The sequence below is a fragment of the Pseudochaenichthys georgianus genome, chromosome 7 (genome assembly GCF_902827115.2).
Source record: "Pseudochaenichthys georgianus chromosome 7, fPseGeo1.2, whole genome shotgun sequence".
Classification (NCBI taxonomy): domain Eukaryota; kingdom Metazoa; phylum Chordata; class Actinopteri; order Perciformes; family Channichthyidae; genus Pseudochaenichthys; species Pseudochaenichthys georgianus.
Window position 1 is genome coordinate 43,913,638 of NC_047509.1, and position 26,935 is coordinate 43,940,572.

Genomic DNA, 26,935 nt, shown 5'->3' on the forward strand with positions numbered 1-26,935 from the left:
CATTAGAGCGACTTACGGCTCAAGTCCTCTGTAGCGGCCCAGACGTCTGTGCGCATGTTCTCCCTGTCCGTGCTGGTGGGGCTGGTGCCCATCGTGTCTCTCTTCGGCCTCTTCTACTCGGCTGCAGTGGATGAGAACTTCCCTCAGGGCTGCACCAGCAGCAGCAGTGTGTGCTTCTACAGCCTGCTGCTGCCCGTCACCATCCCCGTCTACGTCTTCTTCCACCTCTGGAGCTGGATCGGGATCAAGCTCTTCAGACATAACTAGCATGTTCTGTTCGACCTGAAAACACGTCGGTACCAATAAATCACCTGCTGTCATCTTACGTTTCTGCACCTCGTTTGTTTCTTGGTTAATAAAGAAGTTTGACATCAAATCGATTCAGTACATGCACAGCTTTCATAGTTTAAAAACTGAAAGGTTGCTTTATCCACATATAAAATGAAATACTGCTTTAATACATATTAAGTTGGGGATCCAGAGGTGGGGAAAGTACTCAGATCCTCTACTGAAGTAGAAGTACCAGAGTGTAGGAATACTCTGTCACAGTAAAAGTTCTGCATTCAAAATGTTCCTCAAGTAAAAATAGAAAAGTATTATCATCAGAATATAGTGAAAGACAGTAAAAGTAGTCGTTGTGCAGATTGGTCCATTTCAGGATAATATATATGATATTTTTATAATGATTGATCATGAAAGTGTTCTCAAAGCTGGTGAAGGTGCAGCTAGTCTGAAGTACTTTGTAGACTGCAGGGTAGCTGGAGGATTTACTCCAGGTGGAACTAAAGTCTGATTCAACACTTGATTAGATTTCACATCAGTCATCCACATCTGTGAAGTAACTAAAGGTATTAATACACATAGTGGAGTAAAAGTACACCAGTTACCTCTGGACTTTAGTGGGGTAGAAGAACAAAGTAGCAAAACATTGAAATGATCAAGTAAAGTACAAGTATCTCAAAATTGTACTTAAGTACTGTACTTAGTTACTTCCGACCTCTGCGGGTAACAGGGATAAGGGCAGTTAATGGTGAAGAGCGGCTGTGAGTAATAACTGGCATGTGTTTCTGTTGAGTAGTGGTCCCTGCTGGCTTTAAAGACACCGTGCTCGTTAGTCACAGCAGCTTCAACACACGCCGTGCTGAAGTGTTGAGCACGACGGAGCGGTCCATCCTGAATGTGTGTGGAACAGCGTGAGGTTCCAAGTCCTGTTTCCTTCTGCACCTCGATGCAGCTCAAGATGTACGAGCAGAGATGGTTAGAACAGTGATGTATGTGTGTCATGTAACAAATGGCTTGAGGGGACATTAATAAAGAAGAGTACACCACTTAGTATTGAAGCATCACTGTGTAATATAAAACACACAACAAGGAGACTGTATACGTTACATGGTGTACATATAATACACGGTGATAAAAGACATGCTTGTAACTGGCGATGAACAAAGCACGACTTGATGTCGCAATTCCTGCAACTTTCCAAACGTCCTTTGTGAGAACACACGACCTCTGCACTGAAAGCCTCTACACCGGCATAGGGAAGTCTAACTTGAACATTCAAACGCATACGAAAGAACACATAGTTTGTCATTTTTCTCCATTAGTTCATTTTAGGCCGAGCTTTTCTCTTATTGTTCAAGAGGACTACTTTGTGTGTTCCATGCTTCCATCCAACAGGATGACCTGAACCTTCTTTGTGTTATGACATGTAACCACACGTGCTACACCTCTAGATGAAGTGTTGTTCTAGTGAACTGTAAAACTATACATGGCTTTTCTCTAACGCGAGCCTCTTGCACACTGTCCAGACGTCAAAGCGCTCCTCACAGTACCCATGGTGGGTCAGTGTCTCTTCCTGCCTTTCAGCTCTCTGCCCTGAGCCAGCTTCATCAGTGGAGACTCCGGGCGGGGGGACCCTCCCTCTCCTTTGGTCTTGAAGAAGAAAGACTCATTGAGTCTCATCTGGACGGCCCTCACCTGGAGACACACAAGTCACGTTGTTATCACACAGTGGCACACACGAGCCTTACCGCGAGGCGTCTGCTTATCATAGAGACAACGTCGATCCATGTCCATCAATAGGAAGGAATAGCAGTTTGAGAGACGAGGGAACGAGGAGTCCATGCTCTCCGCCGGGTGTCCCACATCGTCTCACAGGCACCTTTGAACACACCATATGATATACTTTCTTTAGAGTTTTATATTTTGGAATGACAGATTGACAAAAGTGCTTTCAGAGTTCTGTGCAGATATCACTTCGTCAGAAAGACCTAAGCGTTACTGACGCTTGTGTCACTCATCTGGTGTGTGTATCATTTCCACACAAAACACATACTGCTCATGTGGTTGTGTACAAGTTCACTTCAGAAACGTATGTTTGTATTTTAAATGCAAGTCATTGTCTTTTTGAGTAAGTGTTTGTGTTCACATGGTTACCTACTGCAGGTTAACGAAGAAGCAAGTGATGCAAACTATACGATGGTAGCTCCAGCTCTCACTGGTGACTCCACCTTTGTGTTGCCGGGTCAGACTGGGTGCACACGGCACTATTCTTTGATTGTCAGAGCAGTGATGAAATATTGCTTAGCTCGTCAAAAGGTAGTGTAATTTCAAGAAGCATCAAAATAGTATTTTCTCTTCGTCAAACCCTATGTTTACAAAAGGGTAAAAAGGTGAATTCAGTGGCAGCATTATGAACAGTACAAGTTGGTATAAGATGCAGGGTGTGTGGTGGATGCATGGAGCAGGGTGGTTCCTGTGGTGTCACCTGGGTCAGGTCCAGCCTGCCGGAGCGCCCGGGGGGCTCGTCCTCGCTGGAGGTGGTCACGTCTGCAGACCACTGCTGTCCAGAGAGCTCTGCCTCTGTCCTGTCTGAACCACCACAGGGCTCTGTGTGGTCGTCGCCTCTGACCCCTCCGAGCGGTGACGGACGCATCCCGAGGTCTTTCCGGGCCCTCTGCGGCAGGCTCAGGTCCAACGCTTTCAATTGGTCACGATGAGCAGCCACTGCAGTGCCTTCGTAGAACTTGAGGTAAGAGCACAGTTCAAGTGTGAAGAAGTTTTCTGTCTGTGTTGAAGTGGTTTCCATGGACCTGTGGCGAGGCACCGGTGGTTCTGATGGACATGGTGCAGACTGCTGGCTGGCAGGTTTCCATGTTTTCTCTAAACCAGTTGTCTCCTCCAGGGGTTTCTTCACCACAGCAGGCTTTACACGCGAAGGGTGTGGCACTTTGTTCTCATCAGTAAGGTGTAAATGCACCTGTGCTTGAATAGAGGACTTTCCCTTCTTGGTGTTCTGACCTGCTTTCTTCAGCGCGTCTCCCTCCACTTCTGGTGTGAAACACACCTGCACTGTGTTGGTCTTTCTGGGCTGTTGCTGGACATGTACTCGTTTGTATGACCCTGCACACTGCTGGCCTACCCAGGGCAGACATGTGTGCAGCTCGTCTCGAGGTGTCAGCCTATGAGGACTAGTCATAGGAGCTTTGTCACTGGTTTCGCCGCTGGAAGACTCAGAGGGCGGTGTTCTGAAAGTCTTCTGGGTGATAAACAGGTCCTGGCTGTGCACGTCCTCACATTGGGACTCGTACGCCTGCGCACAGCTCCCACTGTCTCTCACAGCTTCAGGCTCTGCGAGGATGCTCTTTGTGGGCCTCTGCTCAGATGGAGAGAACCATTTAGGACGTTTCACTGCGATGTTGCCAGGTGTTAAGTCAAATGCCACATTCTTTTTTCTTTTGCTTTTCTTACTGCAGTCAGACTTGAGCTTCTCACCACCGGCTGGATCTGATGTTTCAGTGTGTTCAACATGTGACGTTGCACTGCTGCCCCGTGGAAGTATAAAACGGTCCCCAGGTTCCAAGGCTACTTTATTTTTATCTTTTTTCTTCTCTTTCCTCACGCCCATTGCTTCTTTAAATTTCGAATGTTTCTTTTTCTTTTTTTTTGGGATATTCTCATCAGCTTTTATTGTACGGTCGTTTTGACGTTTTGGACATTTCTTGTCCTTTTTAGGATTCTTTTTTCTTTTTCCTATTCCAGGAGTCCAGTTCCACGCCTCGTAGAAGTGCGTCTCCTCCCAGTCGCCCATGGCTCTGCTCAACAGAAAGAGGAAGGTGCAGAGTTACAGTCAGCAGGTGTATATTAGTCTGACACTGCTGTATGTATATAAACACAGCAGAAAAAACACTTTGCTAATACTCCATGAGACAGGTGTGCAGAAGAGGGACAAGTTGCAAAGAATGTGATCATAAAATGTTTTATTTATTTAAAAAGTCAATTAAAAGAATATTCTTTTGCAAGATCCTATTTGCATCATGTACAAAAACAATAACTCAAATGAAGAAAAGGCAGACATTACATCTGTGCAGTGTTTGACTTTATTTCCAGCTTTCTTTCAGAAACAGACATGGGAATAAGATTAGTAGCAAGTATTTTGATATTATTTTATTTTGAGTTATCGAAGCAAAACTCTAGATTCTCCAATGTGAATATTGTTTATCTCTATTCTGTTTCTATGTCCACGTGCTTTTAAACTGAAAACAACCAAGTTCAATCGGTCTTGCTGAAAAATACTTTTCAATGTTTGATAGACTAAAGTTCCATGAATTAATGAAATGATCAGCGGATTTATTGATGTATTCATTAGTCTGAGTGTTCTGTCATTGGGTTTTCCCAAACTACCTTTCCATCGGGGGTGCATGTGTTATTCTCCAGTGAACAGCAGTCATCTGAAATGATGATGATAATGATGATGATGTGGTGAGAGTGCTGTTTTACGCGACCCTCCAAAGTGACACATGGTGACATATCAAAGCATTCAGTGACACACACTGCGCTGTGTGGAAGTGTGTGTCATGCTTCCATTCGAGGTGTCAAAGAAAGGCTGTATATATCAATCTGTGACGTGTGTCCTGGATTACAAACAGATCTGCTTCCATGTGTTTTTACTGAACAGCTTCCTGGAGCTTCGCTCATTGTGGGAAACACTATTTCCATCTTTCTGTGTGTACAAACATATTTTCAGATTGACAATATAGTTGACTTTGACTGATTAAGATTCTGAGTCATTTCTTCCCTATCATGTTTTTAACATAACTATGTGTTCACGATGAAGATGTAACATCTGGCCCTGGGAGACGGACGTGATGGATGTAAAGTGCATCTACTAAGTCAAGCAAGTGACTACTCTGTACATGAATAACAGGACAGGACAGTATAGTGTATTCCCCGGAGAACAAATAATGCATGTGCCTGTTCACTCTGTGGATTAAACATTATTTAAGAAGTCCTTTGTGACAAGTACCATTCATATTCTAAACCCAGCAGTACGACTGAAAAGACTTAAGCGACAAACATTGACATAATCAAATGTAATATGTAATATGAATGTATATGTGTTTCTTAAACTCTGTCTAATTGTTATGCTGTTTTGTTCTAAAATGAGGGGAGCCCAAAGAAACATGTCTACCCCGGTTAACAATAACGCTATCTCCAATGTCTTGTTTAGAAACATTTGGTTTACTGAGCTCTGATGCGTCATGTCGACAGTGACAGTATCTGAGTGGGCAGATATAGTAGACTTGGACCACCTCATACATGCAACAGAAACCTCGGCCTGCTGGAACACATGCTTCTGGATAGAAGCTGCAATGAAGCTTATGGGACACAAAACGGGCTCACATATCGGTTGATGGTCAATTTGTAAAGTTAACTGATTTAGCTCGTATTAGGTTTCTTAAGAGATGTGCTATACTTTACTTGGTAAAAGTTAATTACAGATATTTATGATATGATATTACCGCAAACTGTATACGTAAAGCAGTGGTGTAATGTCAATAAGTGGATGTATTCAAGTACTCTATACTTTAGTACCCTTTGGAGGTACTTTGAAGAGTATTTCAATGTTTTGCTACTTTGTACTTCTACACTTGAGTAATATTTTGATTGCAGGACTTTTACTTGAAAAAGAGTATTCCTACACTCTGATACTTCTAATACTCAATTACAAGATCTGAGTACTTCTTCCATCTCTGACGTGAAGGTAATTACTCTCCAGCATGAAACAAGGTAGGCTTAATAGGCAGAGTTACATTTCTACTTCAATGTGATTATAATATAGACAAGTTGCCTATAACATTATCACACTTTCATAAGAAAGACCTGCTGGCCTGGAAACTCATTTCCAGTTTTTCACCGACCAATTATTACATTTGGAACAACAGTAATATTCAATATAAAATAAAATCTCTATATTATGAAAGATGGGTTGAACATGATATTGTATTAGTTAGACAACTTGTTGATGGGCAATTACTAACATTTAATGAATTCCTCTCTACATTTGATTTACCGGATACACCAAAAGAATATGCAGTGGTGTTTGATGCTTTGCCAAGGAGTGTGCTGCAGCTTAGTGGTTACTTATTAATGTACACACCATTTTTTTATTTTACAAATATCCAACCTTTAAATTGTGTGGAAATATCGGTTCATTTGTTGGGCTGCACGAGTATTGCCAAAAGTATGTGAGTACATCTCACTGTAAACATCTTAATTATGACCGATCATAACTCAGGTGCTAGTGAATTGTCCGACCGGCCCACTTCGGTACCGGCCCACCGGGAACACTCCCGGTATTCCCAATGGCCAGTCCGTCCCTGCCCCTGCCTAACAGTATCACGTTGATAGTTATACTTCTTGGGAGAATGACATGGATTAACATTAGTCTATTCACATCTAGTCTAGTTAAATCAAGCAGGAACTAAAAGCAAATTGTCACAATTTCGTAAACACAATGGCTACACAATGAGCAGCCTAACAACCTGCCTTTCTGTCCTTTCCAATTCCACCGTATATGTTCGCGGTTCAAATTCATTTCACACAAATTAGTAATATTGACCGACGTATAACTTCTAATATAAAATATCGTAATGTCATGCATATAAGTTTTTAAATAACTTAATCGTTTGCCTACCTCAGAAGGCGGCTTCTATGCCTCAACTCCAGCCGTTAAATTAAACTTCAAAGAGACCGCCACCGCTCCCTCGAGAATGTGTTGCATTCACATGTTCTTGTTAAATCCGTGTACAACCAGACAGAATACAAATAACTCGTAGAAATAAGTGTGTCGGGTACACATTTGAAGGAGTGTTCAAATCTAAATAGTGTATTTCAGAAGATACGCGAAACAAACTTCCAAGAAAAGGATTTAATTAATTAGATTCACAAATGTTTTTAACCTTATACGACCAGGGTTCAAATTTCCTCTCAGTTTTAAACCATATGCCTCAAATGCAACATATCAGCAATGTCCACTTGCCGTAGGCTAATACTCCTTGTTACATACTTGTTTATTAAAATACGATATCAATGAACATTAAGAACATTACCCATAAACAAATTGTTGGTAATGTAGTCTAAATGTGAGCGTGTTCGTGTCTGGTTAAAAATCGCAAAATGAATCTTTAATGATCTTTACACAGTCCATGTGTAATAAACTGTTCACATCAAAACCACTAGATGTCGCAATTTACCTGACATAATGTAAATCAGTCTCAAAAGGTCAAAACCTGTGAGTGTGGCTAAACTGTGAAAGATGCTCTGAGAATGATCCATGTCTGCCTTATTTTGCTTATCTCGCTGAAGGTCAAGCATGAAACCACAGTTATACTTATACTTTACACAGTTATACTTTGTCGCTCTATTAAGAAGTTTACAACTTAGGATTCTATAAATAAGTACTTTATGAATATTTGTTCACACAAACAGCAAAATTACTCAAAGGGAGAAACAGGTAGGCTACGTTGATGGATAAGAAAATCAAACTTGTCCAGGTGCCAGACAGACTGGGTGATGTAAAGGCTATATATGCATTCACCATACAGTACAATAAAATGCCCTAAACAAGAACATACTGCACTCTGCCTTAAGATAAGCCTTATAAGGTAAGGGGGAAAACACAGTACAGTATCTACAAATAAAACGTTATATTTTTGTTTATTTAAGGTTTACTGGTTTGTTTAGGACAGTACACTTTTTATTATAACTAAATGTATATTTCTCTTGCTAGGTGCCTGTATTATAAATCATAATAAAAATAATTATGCTAAATTATGAACAACAAAATCTGTTAAATAAAGGGATTCAATTATAGATTAACCAATCAACTCAGAATTCCCCAGTCAAAAGCTACAATTGAAGGGCCAGATATCTACTAAACAAGTACATCAGTTAAGCTTGTTTTTATTCTCAGATGTATACTTATTATAACTTTTATTTAACATGATATTTTACAATTTAATACACAGATTGTTGTGAATGATGCTGGGCACAATCCCAATGACTGAATGAGTGAATTATTGAATTGTCTGTCCTCCAGCATACTCTCAGGACAAACTTTATCTTTATCTTTATTCAATGGATGTTGAATCTTGTATGTTCCCTTATTTTTACTGGCCTGGTATTGCTAAAGCAAGCAAGTAAAAAGATATAGATTCCTATTGCCTTATACCAGTATGAGAAGTGGCTCATACTATCTTTCCTCATCAATGCTTTAACAGTTATATTATATCTTTATCATTTTAAGGTCAATGTAAGCCTTCAACCAATTCAGACATTTACATTTCAATACATGTCAATAGGAACAATAAACAAAAAGCAAACATAATCCTTTATTGAAACCTTGCCACATACAACATATTCTCTAGAAATATGGAAAATATGATAGCTGCCCCAGAGGTCACGTTAACCGAATATTTTCCGTCTATGACGGATTTTTTTTAACAATGACGGATTAGAACAAACTCGGAACAGCGCCAAAGTTTCCCGACAGCGAGGCTCCGGTGTTATGCCGTGTTATGCACGCCCGCCAAAAAGGAATTTATATCGTTTCCAAACCTAACTTTGCCGTACAAATCATTGAAATGTCTGCACGTTTTTGCTTTACGCTGTGTGCGCTCCAGCAAGGTGCAGTGGGCATGCATAACACGGTGCTCACGAGCGTTCACAGAATTCACGGTTTGGTACGTACCTCGGTTTGGGGGTCACGGTTCGGTACGAGTTCGTTACAACAAGAAAAATAAAAAAGAAGTCCCAAATGCATAATTCAAGGTTTGTTTTTTATTTATTTTGAACAGTAGTGTAAGTTTCAAAAATAAGGAAATCTAACATTTTCAATAATTAACTTTATTACACAGTTAAAAACAAACCACAAACAGTACCACACACACTCAGATGGCCAGATTATCTATAATGGCTGATGTCAAACAACTTATGTAACTACTAACTTTTCTTCTTCTTGTATTTTGTTCGTTTTGTTATGTTTTCTTCTTCTTCATTTGTTGTTTAGGGTGGCTGACAAGCAGCTTTTATGCGCAATACCTTCCCCTGGATTATATATAGTGTAATGGATACTGCCCTGAATGACAGACTTTTTTCCCATTCGTAAAAAAAAGGCGTATTCGTCGTGTGACTGCATGCACCGAACCGTGACGAATACGGATACCATTACACCCCTAGTTACGGTACGTCCACTCGGCAGCGTCGCGTGCTTCAACGGAGACGCTTCCCATTCACTTTGAATGGGGTGACGTCAGGCTTTGCCGAACTGCATTGTGGTTACGTCGCTTTGCCTCCGTTGCTCGCTTCAAAAGTTGAGAAAAGTTCAACTTTTCAAGCTTCGACGCTAGCCAATCAAACCGCGTGCTTGTGTGTCCAGGGCGGGAGATTAATGTGATTGGTTGTTGGTCACGCCCCAGACACGCCCGCCGGCAAGCTTCAACGCGACGCTGCCGCGTGGACGTACCGGTATATTCACGAATCAGAATTCCTTAATTTGTCCCACGTAGGGGGGAAGTTATATTGTTACAGCAAGTGAAGATAGAGACAACAAATACAACACTAAGATAAAGGGCATGCAGTTAATAACATCATCTCCCAAAAGCATTAAGAAGAAGACCCTTTATTTATCCCAATTCACTCAGTTATTAAACACAATAATACACACACATGCACAGGACAGGACCTATACACGTGTCTGAACACAAATACATAAATAGATACTGTACATATCACATGCATTTTTCTAAAGAGATGTCAGAGCATACAGGCTGCCAGTTTGTCCGGTGCCAGGGAACAGTTGGGGGTTTGGAGCCTTGCTCAAGGGCCCCCTTCGGTTCCCAAGCCAAGTCCCTAGACTGGACCACTGCCGCCTCATTAACATGTTCGAGCAGTGATTTAAATAAACCCTCTGCATCATCTGTTCCTAGATAACTGGTGTTGGGGGTATTACATTTTAATTTATGCTGTGTTTTCTTTCCACGGTAATCACATGCAGCAACGTGACGATCTATGACAGGGTGGGGGAACAAGGGTGTGTGTTTCACAATGTGAAAACATTCATTACAATCATGTGTTGTCTGAAGTTGATGCAGTAGCTAATGGTTATTAGTGAGTTTGACTTCAAAGGGAGATTATGGAACTTGTTTTGGCTGAAGTGAGCTATAATGACAATTACAGGTGGCATAGGGAATATGAATATGTTAATAAACTGACACAGTTGTAAATACTCTTTACTCTCTTGTGTGTATTCGTGACACTGTATTTGTCTGCACTTGTCCTGTAATTCCTATATAACTAAGTACAACTTTTTTTTAAACAAATGATACAATGAGACATCAGCTACCATATGCCACTGGTCATACCAGAACAAGTCAAGCTGAGAAAGAGTGAGTTATAATACTTATCTCATGTTAGACGTTGTTAGATGTTATGAAGCACACAGTGGTAGGCATGTAAGCCTACATTTGATTAGCATTAAACACCGTGTACAGCAGAGGCTGATGGGAAAGTCCAATGTGGCGACAGACGGGTCAAAACAATATTCTCTACACAATCGTAACAGCACCTTCCCAAACTTACTAAACAACATGCATGTTCAAACATCATTTTATTTTCCAAAAGGATTTATCTCTGGAATACTGCTCAGATTTCTAAGGAGTTTGTTACTTTTAGGGCAGAGTTAATAAAGGTTAACTTAACAATGCAAACACAGACACACAACGTTTTGAATATCTTATTTCCTTTCATTGTTCCCGCATTAGGTTGTTATTTGATCATCCCTATTTAGAGAGCAGACTAAGGACAATGATCCAAGGAAGATGGTTGATCATTTTAAGCTAATGGCTGAATAACTGGCTGTGGGTCAGACGGTTCAAATGTCATTTAAATTATTTCTTTCCCTGACACCTGATGGAAGCCATCATCCCAGGCAGAGGGTCCGGTGGAGGTGCAGTGACGTGGTGGTGCAGGGCCTTAAGAGGAGGGAAGACCTTCTGCAGTTCCGGGAAAGAGAGTCATGCACATGAGCTCACTCACTGTTAAAGTCGACCTTTCAACCCGCACCATTAACCCCGTCACTCACACTGAGCTCGGGCTTTACTGCTCATTGTCAAATCAAAGCATTCCTAAATATGTTGTGAGAGCTGCTGTGTGAACTGTGATCATGCTAAACAAATTTCCTTTTTGAATACATTCCTTTTATTTTGGGTGGGATTGGTGAGTTGCTGAACACCACATCTAACCTTTTTTTCCAACTGCACTGAAAAAATTAAACGGTGACTTGAATTAAATCTATTGTGTCAACAGATGTCCTGTATTTGGTTAGTTGAAAGCAATACTATTAAAGGTCATCTATCATGCTATTTTTAGGCAATAGCATAGGTCTCAGATATATAAAAAAATATAAAAAACATGTCTATGAAGTGTTTTGCTCAAAATATAAAGCTTTAAAACCTAATTACTGCTGCTGGTTTATAAAGCACTGAATGGTTTAGGCCCAAAATACATTTCTGACCTCCTGCTAAACTATGAACCATCCAGATCTCTCAGGTCTTCAGGGACTGGTCAGCTTTCTGTCCCCAGAGTCAGAACTAAACATGGAGAAGCAGCGTGCAGTTATTATGCTCCAAACATCTGGAACAAACTCCCAGAAACCTGCAGGTCCGCTGCAACTCTGACTACTTTTAAATCCAGGCTGAAGACTTTTTTTTTGCCGCTGCTTTTAATTGAACTATTCATATCTTAGTAACTCACTGTAACTTGTATCCATGTATTTTTTCTTGTAATGTTTATTTTATTAGCTTTTCTTTTTAATGACTGATTTTAAATGCCATTTCTTACATTTTTTGTAAAGTACTTTGAATTGCCTTGTGTTGAAAAGTGCTATATAAATAAACTTGCCTTGCCTAAAAAAAAGAATAATTGAAAAAAAGAAAAGGAGGGGGCGGAGCTTATGACTGCTCATGCAGGAGAATTGTCCCGACAGATACTGCCGTGATGAAACGCCATATCATGTTCCAAACCACATCAAGGATTATTGCTGAAACAGTATGGAGCTGAAATGCTTTTTCTCTCTCGCGGGTTCACCACAAGGTGAGTTCTACTTTTTATATTTCCTGCTTTTTTACACACACTCTCTCCAGAGGTTAGCTCTGAGTGTTAGCGATACTTGCTAATGTAAACACAGACCATATTACATCCAAAACAGTCAGGCATTGTTTCTGATAGCAACGTTTCTGATAGGACCGTGGGCGTAAAGCCAGCCCACATTTCCGATATTACGTCATATCGGACGCAAATCTGGCTCAGCTCCGTTGTTCCCCCATTTTTAGAGATGTGGGTACGGAGAAAAAAAGAGAGGGTTTTATTTTCTGACACTTTGTGAGTCTCCTGACACACCTGGGACACATTTAAAAGACATCAAAAAGTGCATTTTGCATTATAGGTCTCTTTTAAGTTTAAACAAATAATATTAGGTTCAAACTAATATCATTGCTTTCAACAAACCTAATACAGTTATGTGAAATCTCTTCTTCTTCTTCTTCTTCTTCTTCTTCTTCTTCTTCTTCTTCTTCTTCTTCTTCTTCTTCTTCTTCTTCTTCTTCTTCTTCTTCTTCTTCTTCCGTGTAACGTCAGAGGTCCAACTCGGTGTCGTGTAGCCATGCCCGCATCTATGGTCCTACGTCGAAGAGGCTGGCTTCCGAGGGTGGACTATATAAAGGGCAGGTGGTTATTATATGTTCGGCAGTCTGTTCAGGGTCACCGCACTCGCATGTAGCACTGTCTGCCAGGCCCCACTTCTTCATTGATGTTTTGAAGCGACCGACCCCAGTTCGTAGACGGTTTAGTGTGGTCCATTGCCGGCGTGGTAGGTCGTCTCCTCCTATGGCGCCATCTGTCACTACCCGATCCGTCCCCCTGCCCGATCGGTACTGCGCATGTGCGAGATGGTCCGGAAGTGCGGACGGCAGCTCAAGATGGACAGTTGACACAGTGGCTTTTAGCAAAGCTCAAAAAGAAAAACCGAGAGAGATGAGTTATTGTTAATACAACGTGACATCACTATTATTTAACAACTCTTTATTGGGTTCTTTTATTTGGGGTTAAGTACATTGTCAGAATAAGTGAGACATGGATTTAACTTCTGTTAGACAGCTATCATACTGAATAAATATTTACTGTGAATGTGTGCAAACATGTATGGCATATGGCTGTCTAACAGAAGTTAAATTCATTTCTCACTTATTCTGACAATGTACTTAACCCCAAATAAAAGAACCCAATAAAGAGTTGTTTGTGTGCTGACAGTTGAAGTCCCCTGCATAGATGGCGGGTGCAGTTACTGATGGGAGTGACGTCGCAGACAGCTCTGATGGTGGGGGCTTGTATACGTTGATGACTGATGTTCCCTGGATTTTAGTAACCAGCCACTCGATGTTATAGCCTGGTGGAGATTGGCTACTGGTTGACCAGCTTATTTCAGTCCTGACGAAGGTTGCCACACCGTGTTTCTTGCTGTGGATGGACCCAGCGAGATGGAACCCAGGGATCTTAAGGAAGTTATCGGATGTGTAGTGTGTCTCCTTGCAGGAGCACAGCCGCTGCTCCGTTAGAATCAGCCAGGTGACGCACAACCTCGAGTTTGGCGGTGGTTAGGCCCTCGACATTGAGTTGAAGCACTGTCAGGCCTCGGTTATCGACGGTCGGGATGACTGCCCGTCCGCCGTACCTAGGCCTACCAGCTCGACGTTTGGTTGGCGACATTAATTTCGCAAGTTGGTCTTGCACCATTTCTTGCTGCTCACAGAGGAGGCCACGTGAAGGCTGTCGTCTTCTTGAAATCTGTTGACATAATACATTTAATTAAAGTAAACGTTTCAGTTTTTCAGTGCAATCAGCAATAGCATTTTGAAAAGCAAGGTACTTCATGCTGACTATGTTCCAAGAGTTATTACCCACTATATTCAAAGCTGCACTAATCATCAATTTTATATTAACAAATACAAAGGTTATTATGAAACGTGTTACTGAGAGGTATCATACATGATTGAACTTTAATGCTAATCTTGCCAACTGTGTTAAATGTCTAAGTATGCAATTATTGCTCACATTATCACGCAAACATTGTAAGGTTCTGTTATATCTCTCACAGGCTCCACCCTCTACTGGACTCTATGGGTACTCTCTTACCCCGCAAGCATTCTCCCACTGAGACTTCTATAGACGTAGCCGGCCCTGGGCGGGCCTACCTGAATGCGCGCGCATCACACCGTATAAAATGAGGCCTCGCCTCCTGACTATCATCCTTTTCTCTTCAGCAGCGGAAGTGATTCCACGAGGGACTGCAGACGTTTGAAAGAAGAAGAAAGAGTTATCATACCTCCAGGGGGTCGCCACTGCTAGAGACCCGGGCCTGTCCTTCGTGCCCTGGCTGAAATAGCGGGCGCCGATCCCCACCACCTTGCTTCGAGTGGTTGGGGGACCAGGATATGGCCGAGGCGGTGCCATTCACGTTCGCCATTCCTTCCGGGTCTGGCGTCCATGGAAGTCCACCGCCCAGGGCTGTACTATCCCTGGATGATGATCGTGGCGGCGGGTGTGTGGGCTACTCACTTATTGCGAGAGATACCCCCGCCTCACCAGGTCAGAGCGATTATTGGGCCGCAAGGCCGAATAAGTAGCTTGGTCCACGGGCCTTGCCCCAGGCCCGGTTCCCCCAGGGACCGGTGCTCGGTGGCTTCACGTGATATAGGGTCGCCCCTACTTCATCACAGGCCACCACCGCTGCCCGCCGTGTGATGTCCCTGGGATATCACGCCGCGTGGCACTTTCCAAAGAGGATCGTGTTGATCTCCTGGGAGCCCCCGTGTTTACGGAAGGGCTCTTTGCTCACGGGATGAGGATTAGTCGCAGCGTCTGCTTCTTGCCCATTCCCAGAGGAAGAAACACTGTCCTACACTCCCCGCCCCTGCTGTAAACCCCAGTATAGGGAGCCAGCAGGTGGGCGTGTGCACGTGAGTGGAATAAACCGAGTGCTGTCAAAGCACTGTGCGGGTTCAAGAGATGCTATTGCCGGCGTGCTGTTGTCAGAAAACACACCTTGCCTAGTATAATGGCTCCGATTAATGCATTTCACCGTTGCAATGGGAAATACAGCGTTAATACGTGGGCGCGCGGCCCTCGTGAGAGTGGCCGCGGTGCGTTCAGGAACCCCCGCAGGAGAACGGTGGTTTACGTTTGTAAACTCTAGTTCTGGAGGGAGGTGTGTGTGTGTGTGTGTGTGTGTGTGTGTGTGTGTGTGTGTGTGTGTGTGTGTGTGTGTGTGTGTGTGTGTGTGTGTGTGTGTGTGTGTGTGTGTGTGTGTGTGTGTGTGTGTGTGTGTGTGTGTGTGTGTGTGTGTGTGTGTGTGTGTGTGTGTGTGTGTGTGTGTGTGTGTGTGTGGGAAAAATGCATTCAGTGAAGACTATTGCATTTATCCCAGAGTAAGAGTCATTTCTCTCCACAATTCCACTTTCCCCCATAAAGTCCGGTTCAAAGAGACGGCATTGTGACGGCGTGCGCGGCCCCCCTCCCCCGAGGGCGGGCCACGGTGCGTTCAAAGATCTCAGTAGAGAGGTGAGACGAAGGGAGAGGCGCCCTCCACCTCTTCGGCCCACCCCGTGGAACCAGCGTGCCGGCACTCACGGGGACGGGTTTTCCGTCTTTACGGATCTGGCTGGCGGGGGGAGAACATCTCTCCGCCCGGGACGAGGGGGCGAATCCCGCCTCCTCCCTGTATAATGCACAGATCACTACGTTTTCTAATAAGAATGAGGTTGATCTGTATCCAAATCTAAGTGTATTTTATTTCCACAAAGGCTACACTTAGGCCTACACACAATGTTAACCGTACAAATTCCCCATTCGCTGCCCCAGCTGTAGCTCCTGTAAAGGAGGTGGCTAAGGGGCGTGCGCAGAGAGGGATGAACCGCAGGGAGTGCTATCTAAAGGAGAGCACTATGCGGGTACAGGGACATTATGGCCGGCGTATTGCTGTCAGAGAACACACTACGCCTAGAGCAAAGACTCCAATGCAGTTTACCCGTAGTGGTAAAGGCTGCATTATGGCGGAGTCCGCACTCACACAAGAGCGCGTGGCGGTGCGTTCAGGGACCTTAGTAAAACACACTACGCCTATAAAGACTCCGATTAATGCTGTTTACCGTAGTGGTGAGAACAGCATTAGGGTGGAGCGCGCGCTCACACAAGAGCGCGCGGCGGTGCGTTCAGGGTCCTCAGTAAATAATCGGCCCTTTCTGTGTCAACCCTCCAGGGGCAAATCTTCCCTTCGCGCGGAGTTTTTGCGGTGGAACGGGTCACCAGAGAGTATCACAGCTTCATAGCTGCTGCCCCACAGTCCATTAACACAATGTTCTGGGGAATGGAAACCACTGTACCACATGTCTATACACTGTATCACATGGACCACTGTCTTATGGGTGTCCCACACTCACCTCTTTTTATGGGCATGCGAGAGGTAAATGTGTACTATCAGGGTGGATGGACAGGACGCTGAAACGGGGCTATTCACTCCAGTTCTGCAGCGTCCCACCCCCTTTTATGGGCATGCGAGAGGTGAAGCTATCCTCTCGAGAGGGGATGAGTTTCCTCTCAGCAGAGATTCAGGCTCTGGTGCAGAAACAGGCTGTGTCTGTTGTGCACCCTCAGCGCAAACTTTTTTTTAAACTTTTTTAACTTTTTTTTTTTTTTCTTGTGTGTCAGTCATCCACACCAATCAGAAGTGCTGTGCTCCACATGTACCAGCCATTGCTAATCAATCAGAAGTGGCCCATGATAGAAGGTGATAGACAGATTGATCCAATCACCTGCCAAGTGCTTTTGAAAGTGCCTGCCCTTTCCAAATGGCTTCCAGTGGAGCTTTCCTAGATAGTTTGGTGAAACAAACCATCTGAGTCAGGTTAGTAATGCACATCCATCACATGTTTTACATCTATTACAGGGTGACTCTTTAACTGAAGCTTGACTTTAAAGCAACCCAACGGAAGTTTCATGTAAGTTTAGTTCTTTCACTCGTAGCTCGGGCTGCGGGGGTGCTAGAGACAGGAGTATGTTGATACGACCTTCCTAGCCGGAGTTATGGCCGCCTTTTACAATAAACTTCCATTGGGTCGCTTAAAAATAAATATCGCAATTCGAATCGCAATCGCAATATTTGTCAGAAAAATCGCAATTAGATTTTTTCCCAAAATCATGCAGCCCTACTTCGGGGGCGGGGTGATCGGGAAAGCTCTGTCCAAGAAACGCCTGGCAGGCTGGCTCTGCGAGTGCATTGCACATGCCTACGGACAGGCAGGGAGAGCCTGCCCCACGGGGGTTCGTGCACACTCCACACGGGCTGTGGCTGCGTCAACAGCCTTATTCAACGGTGTGAGTGTGGAGTGTGGATATATGCACAGCGGCGTCTTGGTCGACGCCAGGCCCCTTCATAACGGCCCGTCCACACAGCGGCGTGCGTTGACGCTTCCCCATTCACTTTGAATGGGGTGACGTCACTTTTAGCCGAAATGCATCGTGGGAAGCGACGTGGAGCATAGCTGGCGTGGCTCGCTGCAAAAGTTGAGCAATGTTCAACTTTTGACGCCTCGGTGAGGCGTCAGCCAATCGAATCATATGCCAGTACAAGCTCTAGCCAATCAAACCGCTGCTTGTGTGTCAGAGGCGGGAGATTCATCTTCTTCTTTCGTATAACGTTAGATGTCCAACTCGGTGTCGTGTATCCATGCCCGCATCTCTGGTCCTAGGTTGAAGAGGCTGGCTTCCGAGGGTGGTCTATATAAGGGGCAGATGGTGATTATATGGACAGCGGTCTGCTCAGGGTCACCGCACTCGCATGCCGCACTGTCCGCCAAGCCCCACGTCTTCATCGAGGTTTTAAAGCGACCGACCCCAGTTCGCAGACGGTTCAGAGTGGTCCACTGCCGGCGCGGTAGGTCGTCTCCTCCAATGGTGGGAGATTCATGTGATTGGTTGTTGGTCGAGTTTCAGACACGCCCGCCGGCAAGCGTCAGCGCACGCCGCTGTGTGGACGGGCCGTAAGGTTTTATCTCTTGGACATGTCGGGCTCTTTCTCCTCGTCTGTACTTGCGGGGGCAACACAGGACTGGTAGGGGGGAGGGGGATTGTGGGTCAGTTGGCATCTGACCCCCCCCCCCGGACGTAATGCGCCTTCGCTGTTCTCGGGCCTTCGGAGGGTCCCGGGAGGGGCGGGGGTGGCGCACTGGGCCCTTACAGGGCTGGAGGGCTGCTCTCCTCCTGCCGAGAGCAGGAGGGGGGGAGCCCTCCACACTTTAGTCCACACACTCGACACGGGGTCAGTGTTTGAGTGTGGGGCAGGGGCTCTGGCGCTCTCCCTGTTATCCTTAGGGATTCAGGGAGGCAGGCGTGTAGTTAGCCCTTTCGGGGCCGAGGGGGCTCTCCCCATCCAGAGTGGGGGGGTCCCCCGGCACTGTTTTTTGAGCACACTTTTTGCGAGGTAAGCGCAGCAGGGTGTGCTCTGTCAGCCACAGCCCAGATTTCTCCTCGGTTACAACCGGGTTAAAGGAGAAGGTGGGGCAGCAGCTGCTGACCATAATAGCCGGTCAGGGGCAATAGGGTGGAATATTGTTGGACGACAGTGCGCGTATACATCGCGGCTCCACCCACTGTACCCATAGAGTCCAGTAGAGGGCGGAGCCTGTGAGAGATATAACGTCGGGTTACGTAGTGTAACCCTTGTTATATTAGCACAGGCGGAGCCCTCTACTCGGGGCACTGTCAGTCCTATTCCGCTCGCTGAAGAGAAGTGTAGGATGATAGTCAGGAGGCGAGGCCTCCTTTTATACGGTGTGATGCGCGCGCATTCAGGTAGGCCCGCCCAGGGCCGGCTACATCTATAGAAGTCTCAGTGGGAGAATGCTTGCGGGGTAAGAGAGTACCCATAGAGTCCAGTAGAGGGCTCCGCCTGTGCTAATATACAAGGGTTACACTATGTAACCCGACGTTTCCTCAAGCAGAAAACTATTATGCCGTGCAGCTTTAAGCTTTTACAACTTGGTTTTCCCTTTTTATCATATCCTCTCCATAACAAACCTTTTATTGCAACATGTATTGTGTGACATATTATTATTTCATGAACAGATGCACTTTGTTCGGAATATAAACTCATACTTTTGCAAATAGTATAGGTAAATTACAACAAAGAAACAAGAACATGTATAACATATTATGTATTACATACCCCTCTTTATATCGGACATACACACGTAATTGTAAACATGTAGATATTTACATGTGCAGCCTTATATCAGCATGCACTGGGTAAAATAAAAACATGCTCTGTGTTTTAGCCCCAATAATAATAATAATAATAATAATAATAATAGAAAATACAAATCAAAAAAGAGCATTACATTAAAAAAAATCTGCAATATTCAGTTCATTTTTTTCCATAGATTATCAGCTATGTTTTTTTTGGTTTTTAATTGTATATGTTTTCATTTCCATAGTATAGCACTATATACGTTTCAAAATAACTTTTGCAGGAGGTTTCCTCTACATTATCTTGGCTTGAGATGAGCATCTGTGCAATGTTATTTATCTCTCGGTCACCCTCTCAGGACATGCCGTCACCCTCTATAAAAGTCACAGCCGGTCTGAAATAGAAGCCCTCCTCTCCTTATTTTCTCTTCTGTGACTATTCTTAAGTCCCGGGGACCAGCTTGCCTTACGGATGCACCTGATTTAGCACCTGGCCATAGCTGTGAATGGAAATGTCAGCTTCCCTTACAGCTTCACTTAGCACAGTGGCAGTGAACGTAAGGATAAATGTTAGAAAATATTCTTCCTGTATTTGGTATCATCTGTGATGATGGGTCCATATTTTGGTGTTGATTTCAGAATCAGAATAGCTTTACTCGTCTCACAGAGGGGAAATGTACATTGTTAAAGCAATTAAAGAGCCAAATATTGCATACATATATTAAAGATAAATGTAGATGTACACAAGTTACAATGCGAGAAATACACATCCAGTACCAGTTACAGTTATGAGATAGCAGACAGTATTACATGTGGAAGTATACATTGCACAGTTATTTACAGATTTATTACAGAAGTGAAATTGAATTGTCTAGCTAAGGGACAGCAGCCATTAATAATAATAATAATAATTATGAAGCAGTATATATATATTGCATATAAGTAGTATTTAAAGCCTTGTTTTCACATAGCTCGTTGCCTCTGCAGGCCATGAATAACATGCTTTACATTATGGCAGCATGAGGTAATGAGGACGGCGGGTTTAGGACCTCAACTGAGGTCAGAGGTCGCTGTGTTCAGTGGGTGTCATCTAAACAGGCCGTGGCCACTGTAGTCCTTCACAGTGTTACGGGAAGCAAGCATAGGTCAATGTCTCTGAAGTGCCCCACCAATAACTGGGGATCTTGTTACGCTGGTTTGTAAACAACACCTGACCATTTCCTGATGAACAGGTGCAGGGGCTGATATAAGATGAGGATTAGCAGTTTATGCTTTCATTTCATGGTACACTTTGATGGCTCATTCACACCTGCAAACTGTATACAATATTTTGGAAGGAAAACCATCAAGAACTACGCTTTAAATAAATTAAGAATGTGTTACTTATTGTATGCTATCTGTTAATGCAGATACATTTCAACAAATCAATTTGCTATCACATCCTCTTCACATGGATAGGTAGAAGTTACCTATATTTCTTAGAGTTGCTTGGACTAATGTCATACTCTGTATTCTCTGCTGATGCCGTCATGATCTTTTTTCCCCGTGGGAATGGAAGGAGGAGCGGCATACATAACAATGATCGAAATGTGTGGACTGCGCAGTATGTCAGTTCACGCTGGAGCTTTAAAGATGTTAAGCTCTGCCATTTGCTTTTCTAAAACTACAATTATACTTTACAATACAATGTATTAATTAGATCCACCCTTTGACTGCAGGGAATGAAGTCTAATTTTTTATTTGTAGAAATCCATTTCAGCAGATTAAGGGTCTTGGTGTGAACAGTCTTTGTGTCATCACATGGCCATCAGCTCTCGCTACATTTACTAACACAGTCTATCAGTTGATATGAAACATGGTTGCATCCCAAATAACTGTTCTTCCTCAGAGAAAAATTATGAGAAGAATAACATAATGTGTATGATGAGTGCTTGGAGATCATGTAAACTGGAGGAACTGTGTAATAAAACACAGTCACATGCTGTGAGTCTTATTAGATTAAATGTAATTGATATTATTAATCTATTCAACAATGTTTTCCCTTTAAGGTGTCAGTTTACCAAAACCATCCATCCATCCATCCATCTTCTCCCGATTATCCGAGGTCGGGTCGCGGGGGTAGCAGTTCCAGCAGAGAGCCCCAAACTTTCTTTTCCCTGGCGACATCAACCAGCTCTGACTGGGGGATCCCAAGGTGTTCCCAGGCCAGCGAAGAGATATAATCCCTCCACCTGATCCTAGGGCTACCCCTTGGTTTCTTCCCAGCTGGACGTCCCTGGAACACCTCCCTAAGGAGGCGCCCAGGTGGCATCCTAACTAGGTGCCCGAACCACCTCAACTGGCTCCTTTCGACGCGAAGGAGGAGCGGCTCAACTCCGAGTCCCTCCCTTATGACTGAACTTCTCACCTTATCCCTAAGGGAGACACCAGCCACCCGGCGGAGAAAACCCATCTCGGCCGCTTGTATCCGCGATCTCGTTCTTTCGGTCATGACCCATCCTTCATGACCATAGGTGAGGGTAGGAACGAAAATGGCCCGGTAGACAGAGAGCTTTGCCTTCTGGCTCAGCTCCCTTTTCGTCACAACGGTGCGGTAAAGCGACTGCAGTACCGCTCCCGCTGCTCCGATTCTCCGGCCCATCTCACGCTCCATTGTTCCCTCACTCGAGAACAAGACCCCGAGATACTTGAACTCCTTCACTTGGGGTAAGGACTCATTCCCTACTTGGAGTGGACAGTCCATCGGTTTCCTGCTGAGAACCATGGCCTCAGATTTGGAGGTGCTGATCCTCATCTCAGCCGCTTCACACTCGGTTGCGAACCGATCCAGTGAGTGCTGAAGGTCGCAGACCGATGAAGCCATTAGAACCACATCATCTGCAAAAAGCAGTGGTGCAATCCTTAGTCCACCGAACTGCAGACCCCCTCCCCCACGACTACGCCTCAAAATCCGATCCATGTATATTACAAACAGGATTGGTGACAAAGCGCAGCCCTGGCGGAGGCCAACCCTCACCGGAAATGGGTCCGACTTACTGCCGAGGACCCGGACACAGCTCTCGCTTTGGGAGTACAGAGATTGGATGGCCCTGACTAGAGACCCCCTCACCCTATACTCCCGCAGCACCTCCCACAGTAACTCCCTGGGAACTCGGTCATACGCCTTCCCCAAGTCTACAAAACACATGTAGACCGGATAAGCGTACTCCCAGGCCCCCTCCAGGATCCTTGCGAGAGTAAAAAGCTGATCCGTCGTTCCACGACCAGGACGGAATCCGCATTGTTCCTCCTCAATCTGAGGTTCGACAATCGGCCTGACCCTCCTTTCGAGTACCTTAGAATAAACTTTCCCGGGGAGGCTGAGTAGTGTGAGGCCTCTGTAATTGGCACACACCCTCTGATCCCCCTTTTTGAAAAGGGGAACCACCACCCCGGTCTGCCACTCCTTCGGTACTGTTTCCGACTTCCACGCAATGTTGATGAGACGTGTCAACCACGACAGTCCCTCAACACCCAGAGCCTTCAGCATTTCCGGGTGGATCTCATCCACCCCCGGGGCTTTGCCACTGTGGAGTTGTTTGACGACCTCAGTGACCTCCCCACGGGAGATTGGTGTTGATCCCCCGTCATACTCCAGCTCTGCCTCTAACATAGAGGGCGGAGTTGTCGGGTTCAGGAGTTCCTCAAAGTGTTCCTTCCAACGCCCCAACACTCCATCAGTTGAGGTCCACAACGTCCCATCCTTACTGTACACAGCTTGGATGGTTCCCTGCTTCCCCCTCCTGAGGTGTCGGACAGTTTTCCAGAACAACTTTGGTGCCGCCCGAAAGTCTTTCTCCATGTCTTCTCTGAACTTCTCCCACACCCGCTGCTTTGCCTCGGCCACGGATGAGGCTGCTGCCCTTCGGGCCTGTCGGTACCTTGCAACTGCCTCGGGAGTCCCCCGGGATAACAAATCCTTCTTCAGTCGGACGGCTTCCCTGACTACCGGTGTCCACCAGGAGGTTCGAGGGTTACCGCCCCTTGAGGCACCTAGGACCTTGAGGCCACAGCTCCCCGCCGCGGCTTCGGCAATAGAGGCTTTGAACACCGACCACTCTGGTTCAATGTCCCCAACCTCCACAGGAATGCCAGAAAAGCTCCGCCGCAGGTGTGAGTTGAAGGCCTCCTGAACTTGGGCCTTCTTCAGACGTTCCCAGTTCACCCGAACTACACGTTTGGGCTTACCAGGTCTATCCAGAGGCTTCCCACGCCACTCGACCCGACTCACCACCAGATGGTGATCAGTTGACAACTCCGCCCCTCTCTTTACCCGAGTGTCCAAAACATACGGCCTCAGGTCCGATGATACGATAACGAAATCGATCATGGACCTTCTGCCTAGGGTGCTCTGGTACCACGTACACTTATGAGCATCCTTATGTTCGAACATGGTGTTTGTTATGGCCAATCCATGACTAGCACAGAAGTCCAGTAACAAACCACCACTCCGGGTTCAGATCAGGGGGGCCGTTCCTCCCAATCACGCCCCTCCAAGTGTCTCCATCATTGCCCACATGTGCGTTGAAGTCTCCCAGCAAGATTAAAGAGTCCCCTTCAGGAGCCCCATACAGAACTCTTTCCAGGGTCTCCAAGAAGGCCGTATACTCTGAGCTGCTGTTGGGTGCATAAGCACACACAACAGTCAGAGTTTTCCCCCCCATAACCCAAAACCCGCAGGCGTAGGGAGGCGACCCTCTCGTCCACTGGGGTAAACTCCAATAACGAAGCACCTAACCGGGGACTTGTGAGTATCCCCACACCCGCCCGGCGCCTCACACCTTGAGCAACTCCGGAGAAGAATAGAGTCCAACCCCTATCCAGAAGTAAGGTTCCAGAACCGACGCTGTGCGTAGAGGTGAGCCCAACCAGATCCAACTGGTACCGCTCCACCTCCCGCACAAGCTCCGGCTCCTTCCCCCCCAGTTCCACGTCCCCAAAGCCAGCTTCTGTCGCCCGGGTCTGGTCCGTCGAGACCCTCTGCTTTCACTGCCACCCTTCTGGCAGCGCACCCGACCCCATCGTTGTTTCCCGTAGGTGGTGGGCCCGCGGGACGGAGAAGCGGAGGTGTTGCCCACGTTGCCTTTTCGGGCTGGGCCCGGCCGGGCTCCGTGGCAAGCCTGGCCACCAGACGCTCGCCGACGAGTCCTCCTTCTGGGCCTGGCTCCAGAAAGGGACCCCGGGCTTCCTCCGGGCCGGGTATCCTCACTTCTTGTGTCGTCTTTCATGAGGTCTTTTGAACCAATCTTAGTCTGGCCCCTTGCCTGAGACCAATTTGCCATGGGAGACCCTACCAGGAACACAAGGTTCCAGACAACACAGCTCACAGGTTCATCAGGGCACACAAACCTCTCTACCACGGTAAGGTTCCTCTGGTTCTTCAGAGAGGAAGAGTTTACCAAAACCAAAACATATAATTAATTCTTTCAACTTGTGGTGGCTATTTTTAGGCAATAGAATAGGTCTTAGATATATATAAAAAACATGTCTATGAAGTGTGTTGCTCAAAATACCAAAAATACCAAACTAGCCATGCCTCATATCCCTCTATTTCACTTCCTGTTTCAAAAGTGCTGATTTGGGTTTCCTGCTTCTTCACACACATGCTCTCCAGTACAGGTTAGCTCTGAGTGTTAACGATGCTAATAAACACCGACCATATTACGTCCAAAACAGTCGGGCATTGTTTCTGATAGCAACGTTTCTGATAGTGCTGTGGGTCTGCATTGCCGATATGACGTCATATCGGACGCAAATCTGGATCAGCTCCGTTGTTCCCCCATTCTTATAGATTTGGGTACGGAGGAAAAGAGAGAGGGTTTTTTTTCTGACGCTGCGTGAGTTCCCTGACACACCGGGGACACATATGTAGAAAAGACGTAAAAAAGTGCATTTTGCATGATAAGTCCCCTTTAATGTTATTAAACTGTGTACTACACACTGTGTATTAATATTTGTCATTGCAATAGTAAATACAGGTACATCAGTGGTTAAGCAGTTTACATACTCAAATAAAGTACTAGAGACTTTAAACGTGACCTTACTTTATAAAAACACTGAGCAGGAAAACAGGTTAGAAGTGTTTGAAATAGTAAAGCTTTGCAGAATGTGTTTGCAAAGTAGTGAACGTTTTTGTGGATAATGAGACATGGATTATACTGCACACGTTTGTTTCTTAAATCCAAGAAAGTGGGCTCAATTTAATTTATTTCAAATGTACTTTTATCATTGCACACCATTTCTGTGTATTGTGATGCAAGGTGAATCATATCGTTCCGTCTTTGCAGAGCTCAAACCACGAGCTGTGCTTTCCAAAGGCATACATGGTGCTTTTGAGCTCGCTCCAGACAGAACGTGCCATTAGGTTTAGAATATAACAACTACAAAGACACATTGACAATGGCAATGTAGGTCTTTCATTATATTTTTGAGATGATTCCAAATCTCCTTGATTGTGTTGGCCGTGAAGTCAAAGTTTCATTTTCAAATGTGAAATGTCCTGTCATGGAAAATGATAGCCTTTGCTCTCTGAAATGGTTAAATCAATTTCAGGGGATCCTTGTAAAACATTATTTTGTGTATTTAATAAAGAAATTGGCATCAGTTGCAAATATCACTCAGACTCTAATGTTTAGACCACATGGATGCAAGAGAATTATGTTCTGTGAAATAATCCTCTTTTCAACCATCATTAGAGTAAGTCATGACTCCTTGATGTTCAGCGATGCATGCGGGCACACACCCCTGATGACAAGACAATGACGGCAGCAGCATCACTCCCTGACACACTCCTTGAACTCGCACTCAGTCTTTGATTGAGGAAGTTTTCTCTGACGTCAGGTCCGTGTAAAAGCTCTTTTCCGGGAGGAAAACTCATTAAAACAATGTAAATTCTTGAGTGAAGTGCCTATGTAACCAGGGAGACCCCACATGGTCAATGAGAGTCATAAATTCATCCAAATGTTGCCGCTATTGTTGCTGTGGCCTGGGAGTCAAACAAAAAAGGTCACATCAGATGTGGACTAGTGTTGGCCACTTGACAAAAGTAGGTGAAACATAACCAAGAGGCATGCACAGTTGAAAATGTGCAGGGAGAATGTGTGCAGGGCTAGGGAAAGTGACGCGTGGGTGTGGAAACAGGTTCACTTTGTAGTCAGAACTGGAGTTATATTGTGATAGCTTTTATTGTTATTTCAGATATTGGAGATTAATCAGGGTTGGGAGGGTTAGTTTAAAATGTAATCCGTTACAATAACTAGTT

The 26,935-nt window shown here is 45.0% G+C and overlaps 2 protein-coding genes across 2 annotated transcripts; one reads left to right on the plus strand and one right to left on the minus strand.

Annotated features, from left to right (window-relative positions):
• The first annotated feature begins 54 nt into the window (after positions 1–54).
• Positions 55–325, plus strand: LOC117449595 (phosphatidylinositol N-acetylglucosaminyltransferase subunit Y). Its single transcript, XM_034087359.2, has one exon. The coding sequence runs from the start codon at positions 55–57 to the stop codon at positions 265–267; it is 213 nt and encodes a 70-aa protein (XP_033943250.1). The 3' UTR covers positions 268–325.
• Positions 326–409: 84 nt separating this feature from the next.
• Positions 410–7,031, minus strand: LOC117449810 (uncharacterized). Its single transcript, XM_034087703.2, has 2 exons — positions 6,977–7,031; positions 410–4,094 (listed from the first exon to the last, which is right to left on the minus strand). Exon 2 carries the CDS (start codon positions 4,088–4,090, stop codon positions 2,642–2,644), a length of 1,449 nt encoding a protein of 482 aa, XP_033943594.1. The 5' UTR covers positions 4,091–4,094; positions 6,977–7,031; the 3' UTR covers positions 410–2,641.
• Between the last annotated feature and the right edge of the window lie 19,904 nt (positions 7,032–26,935).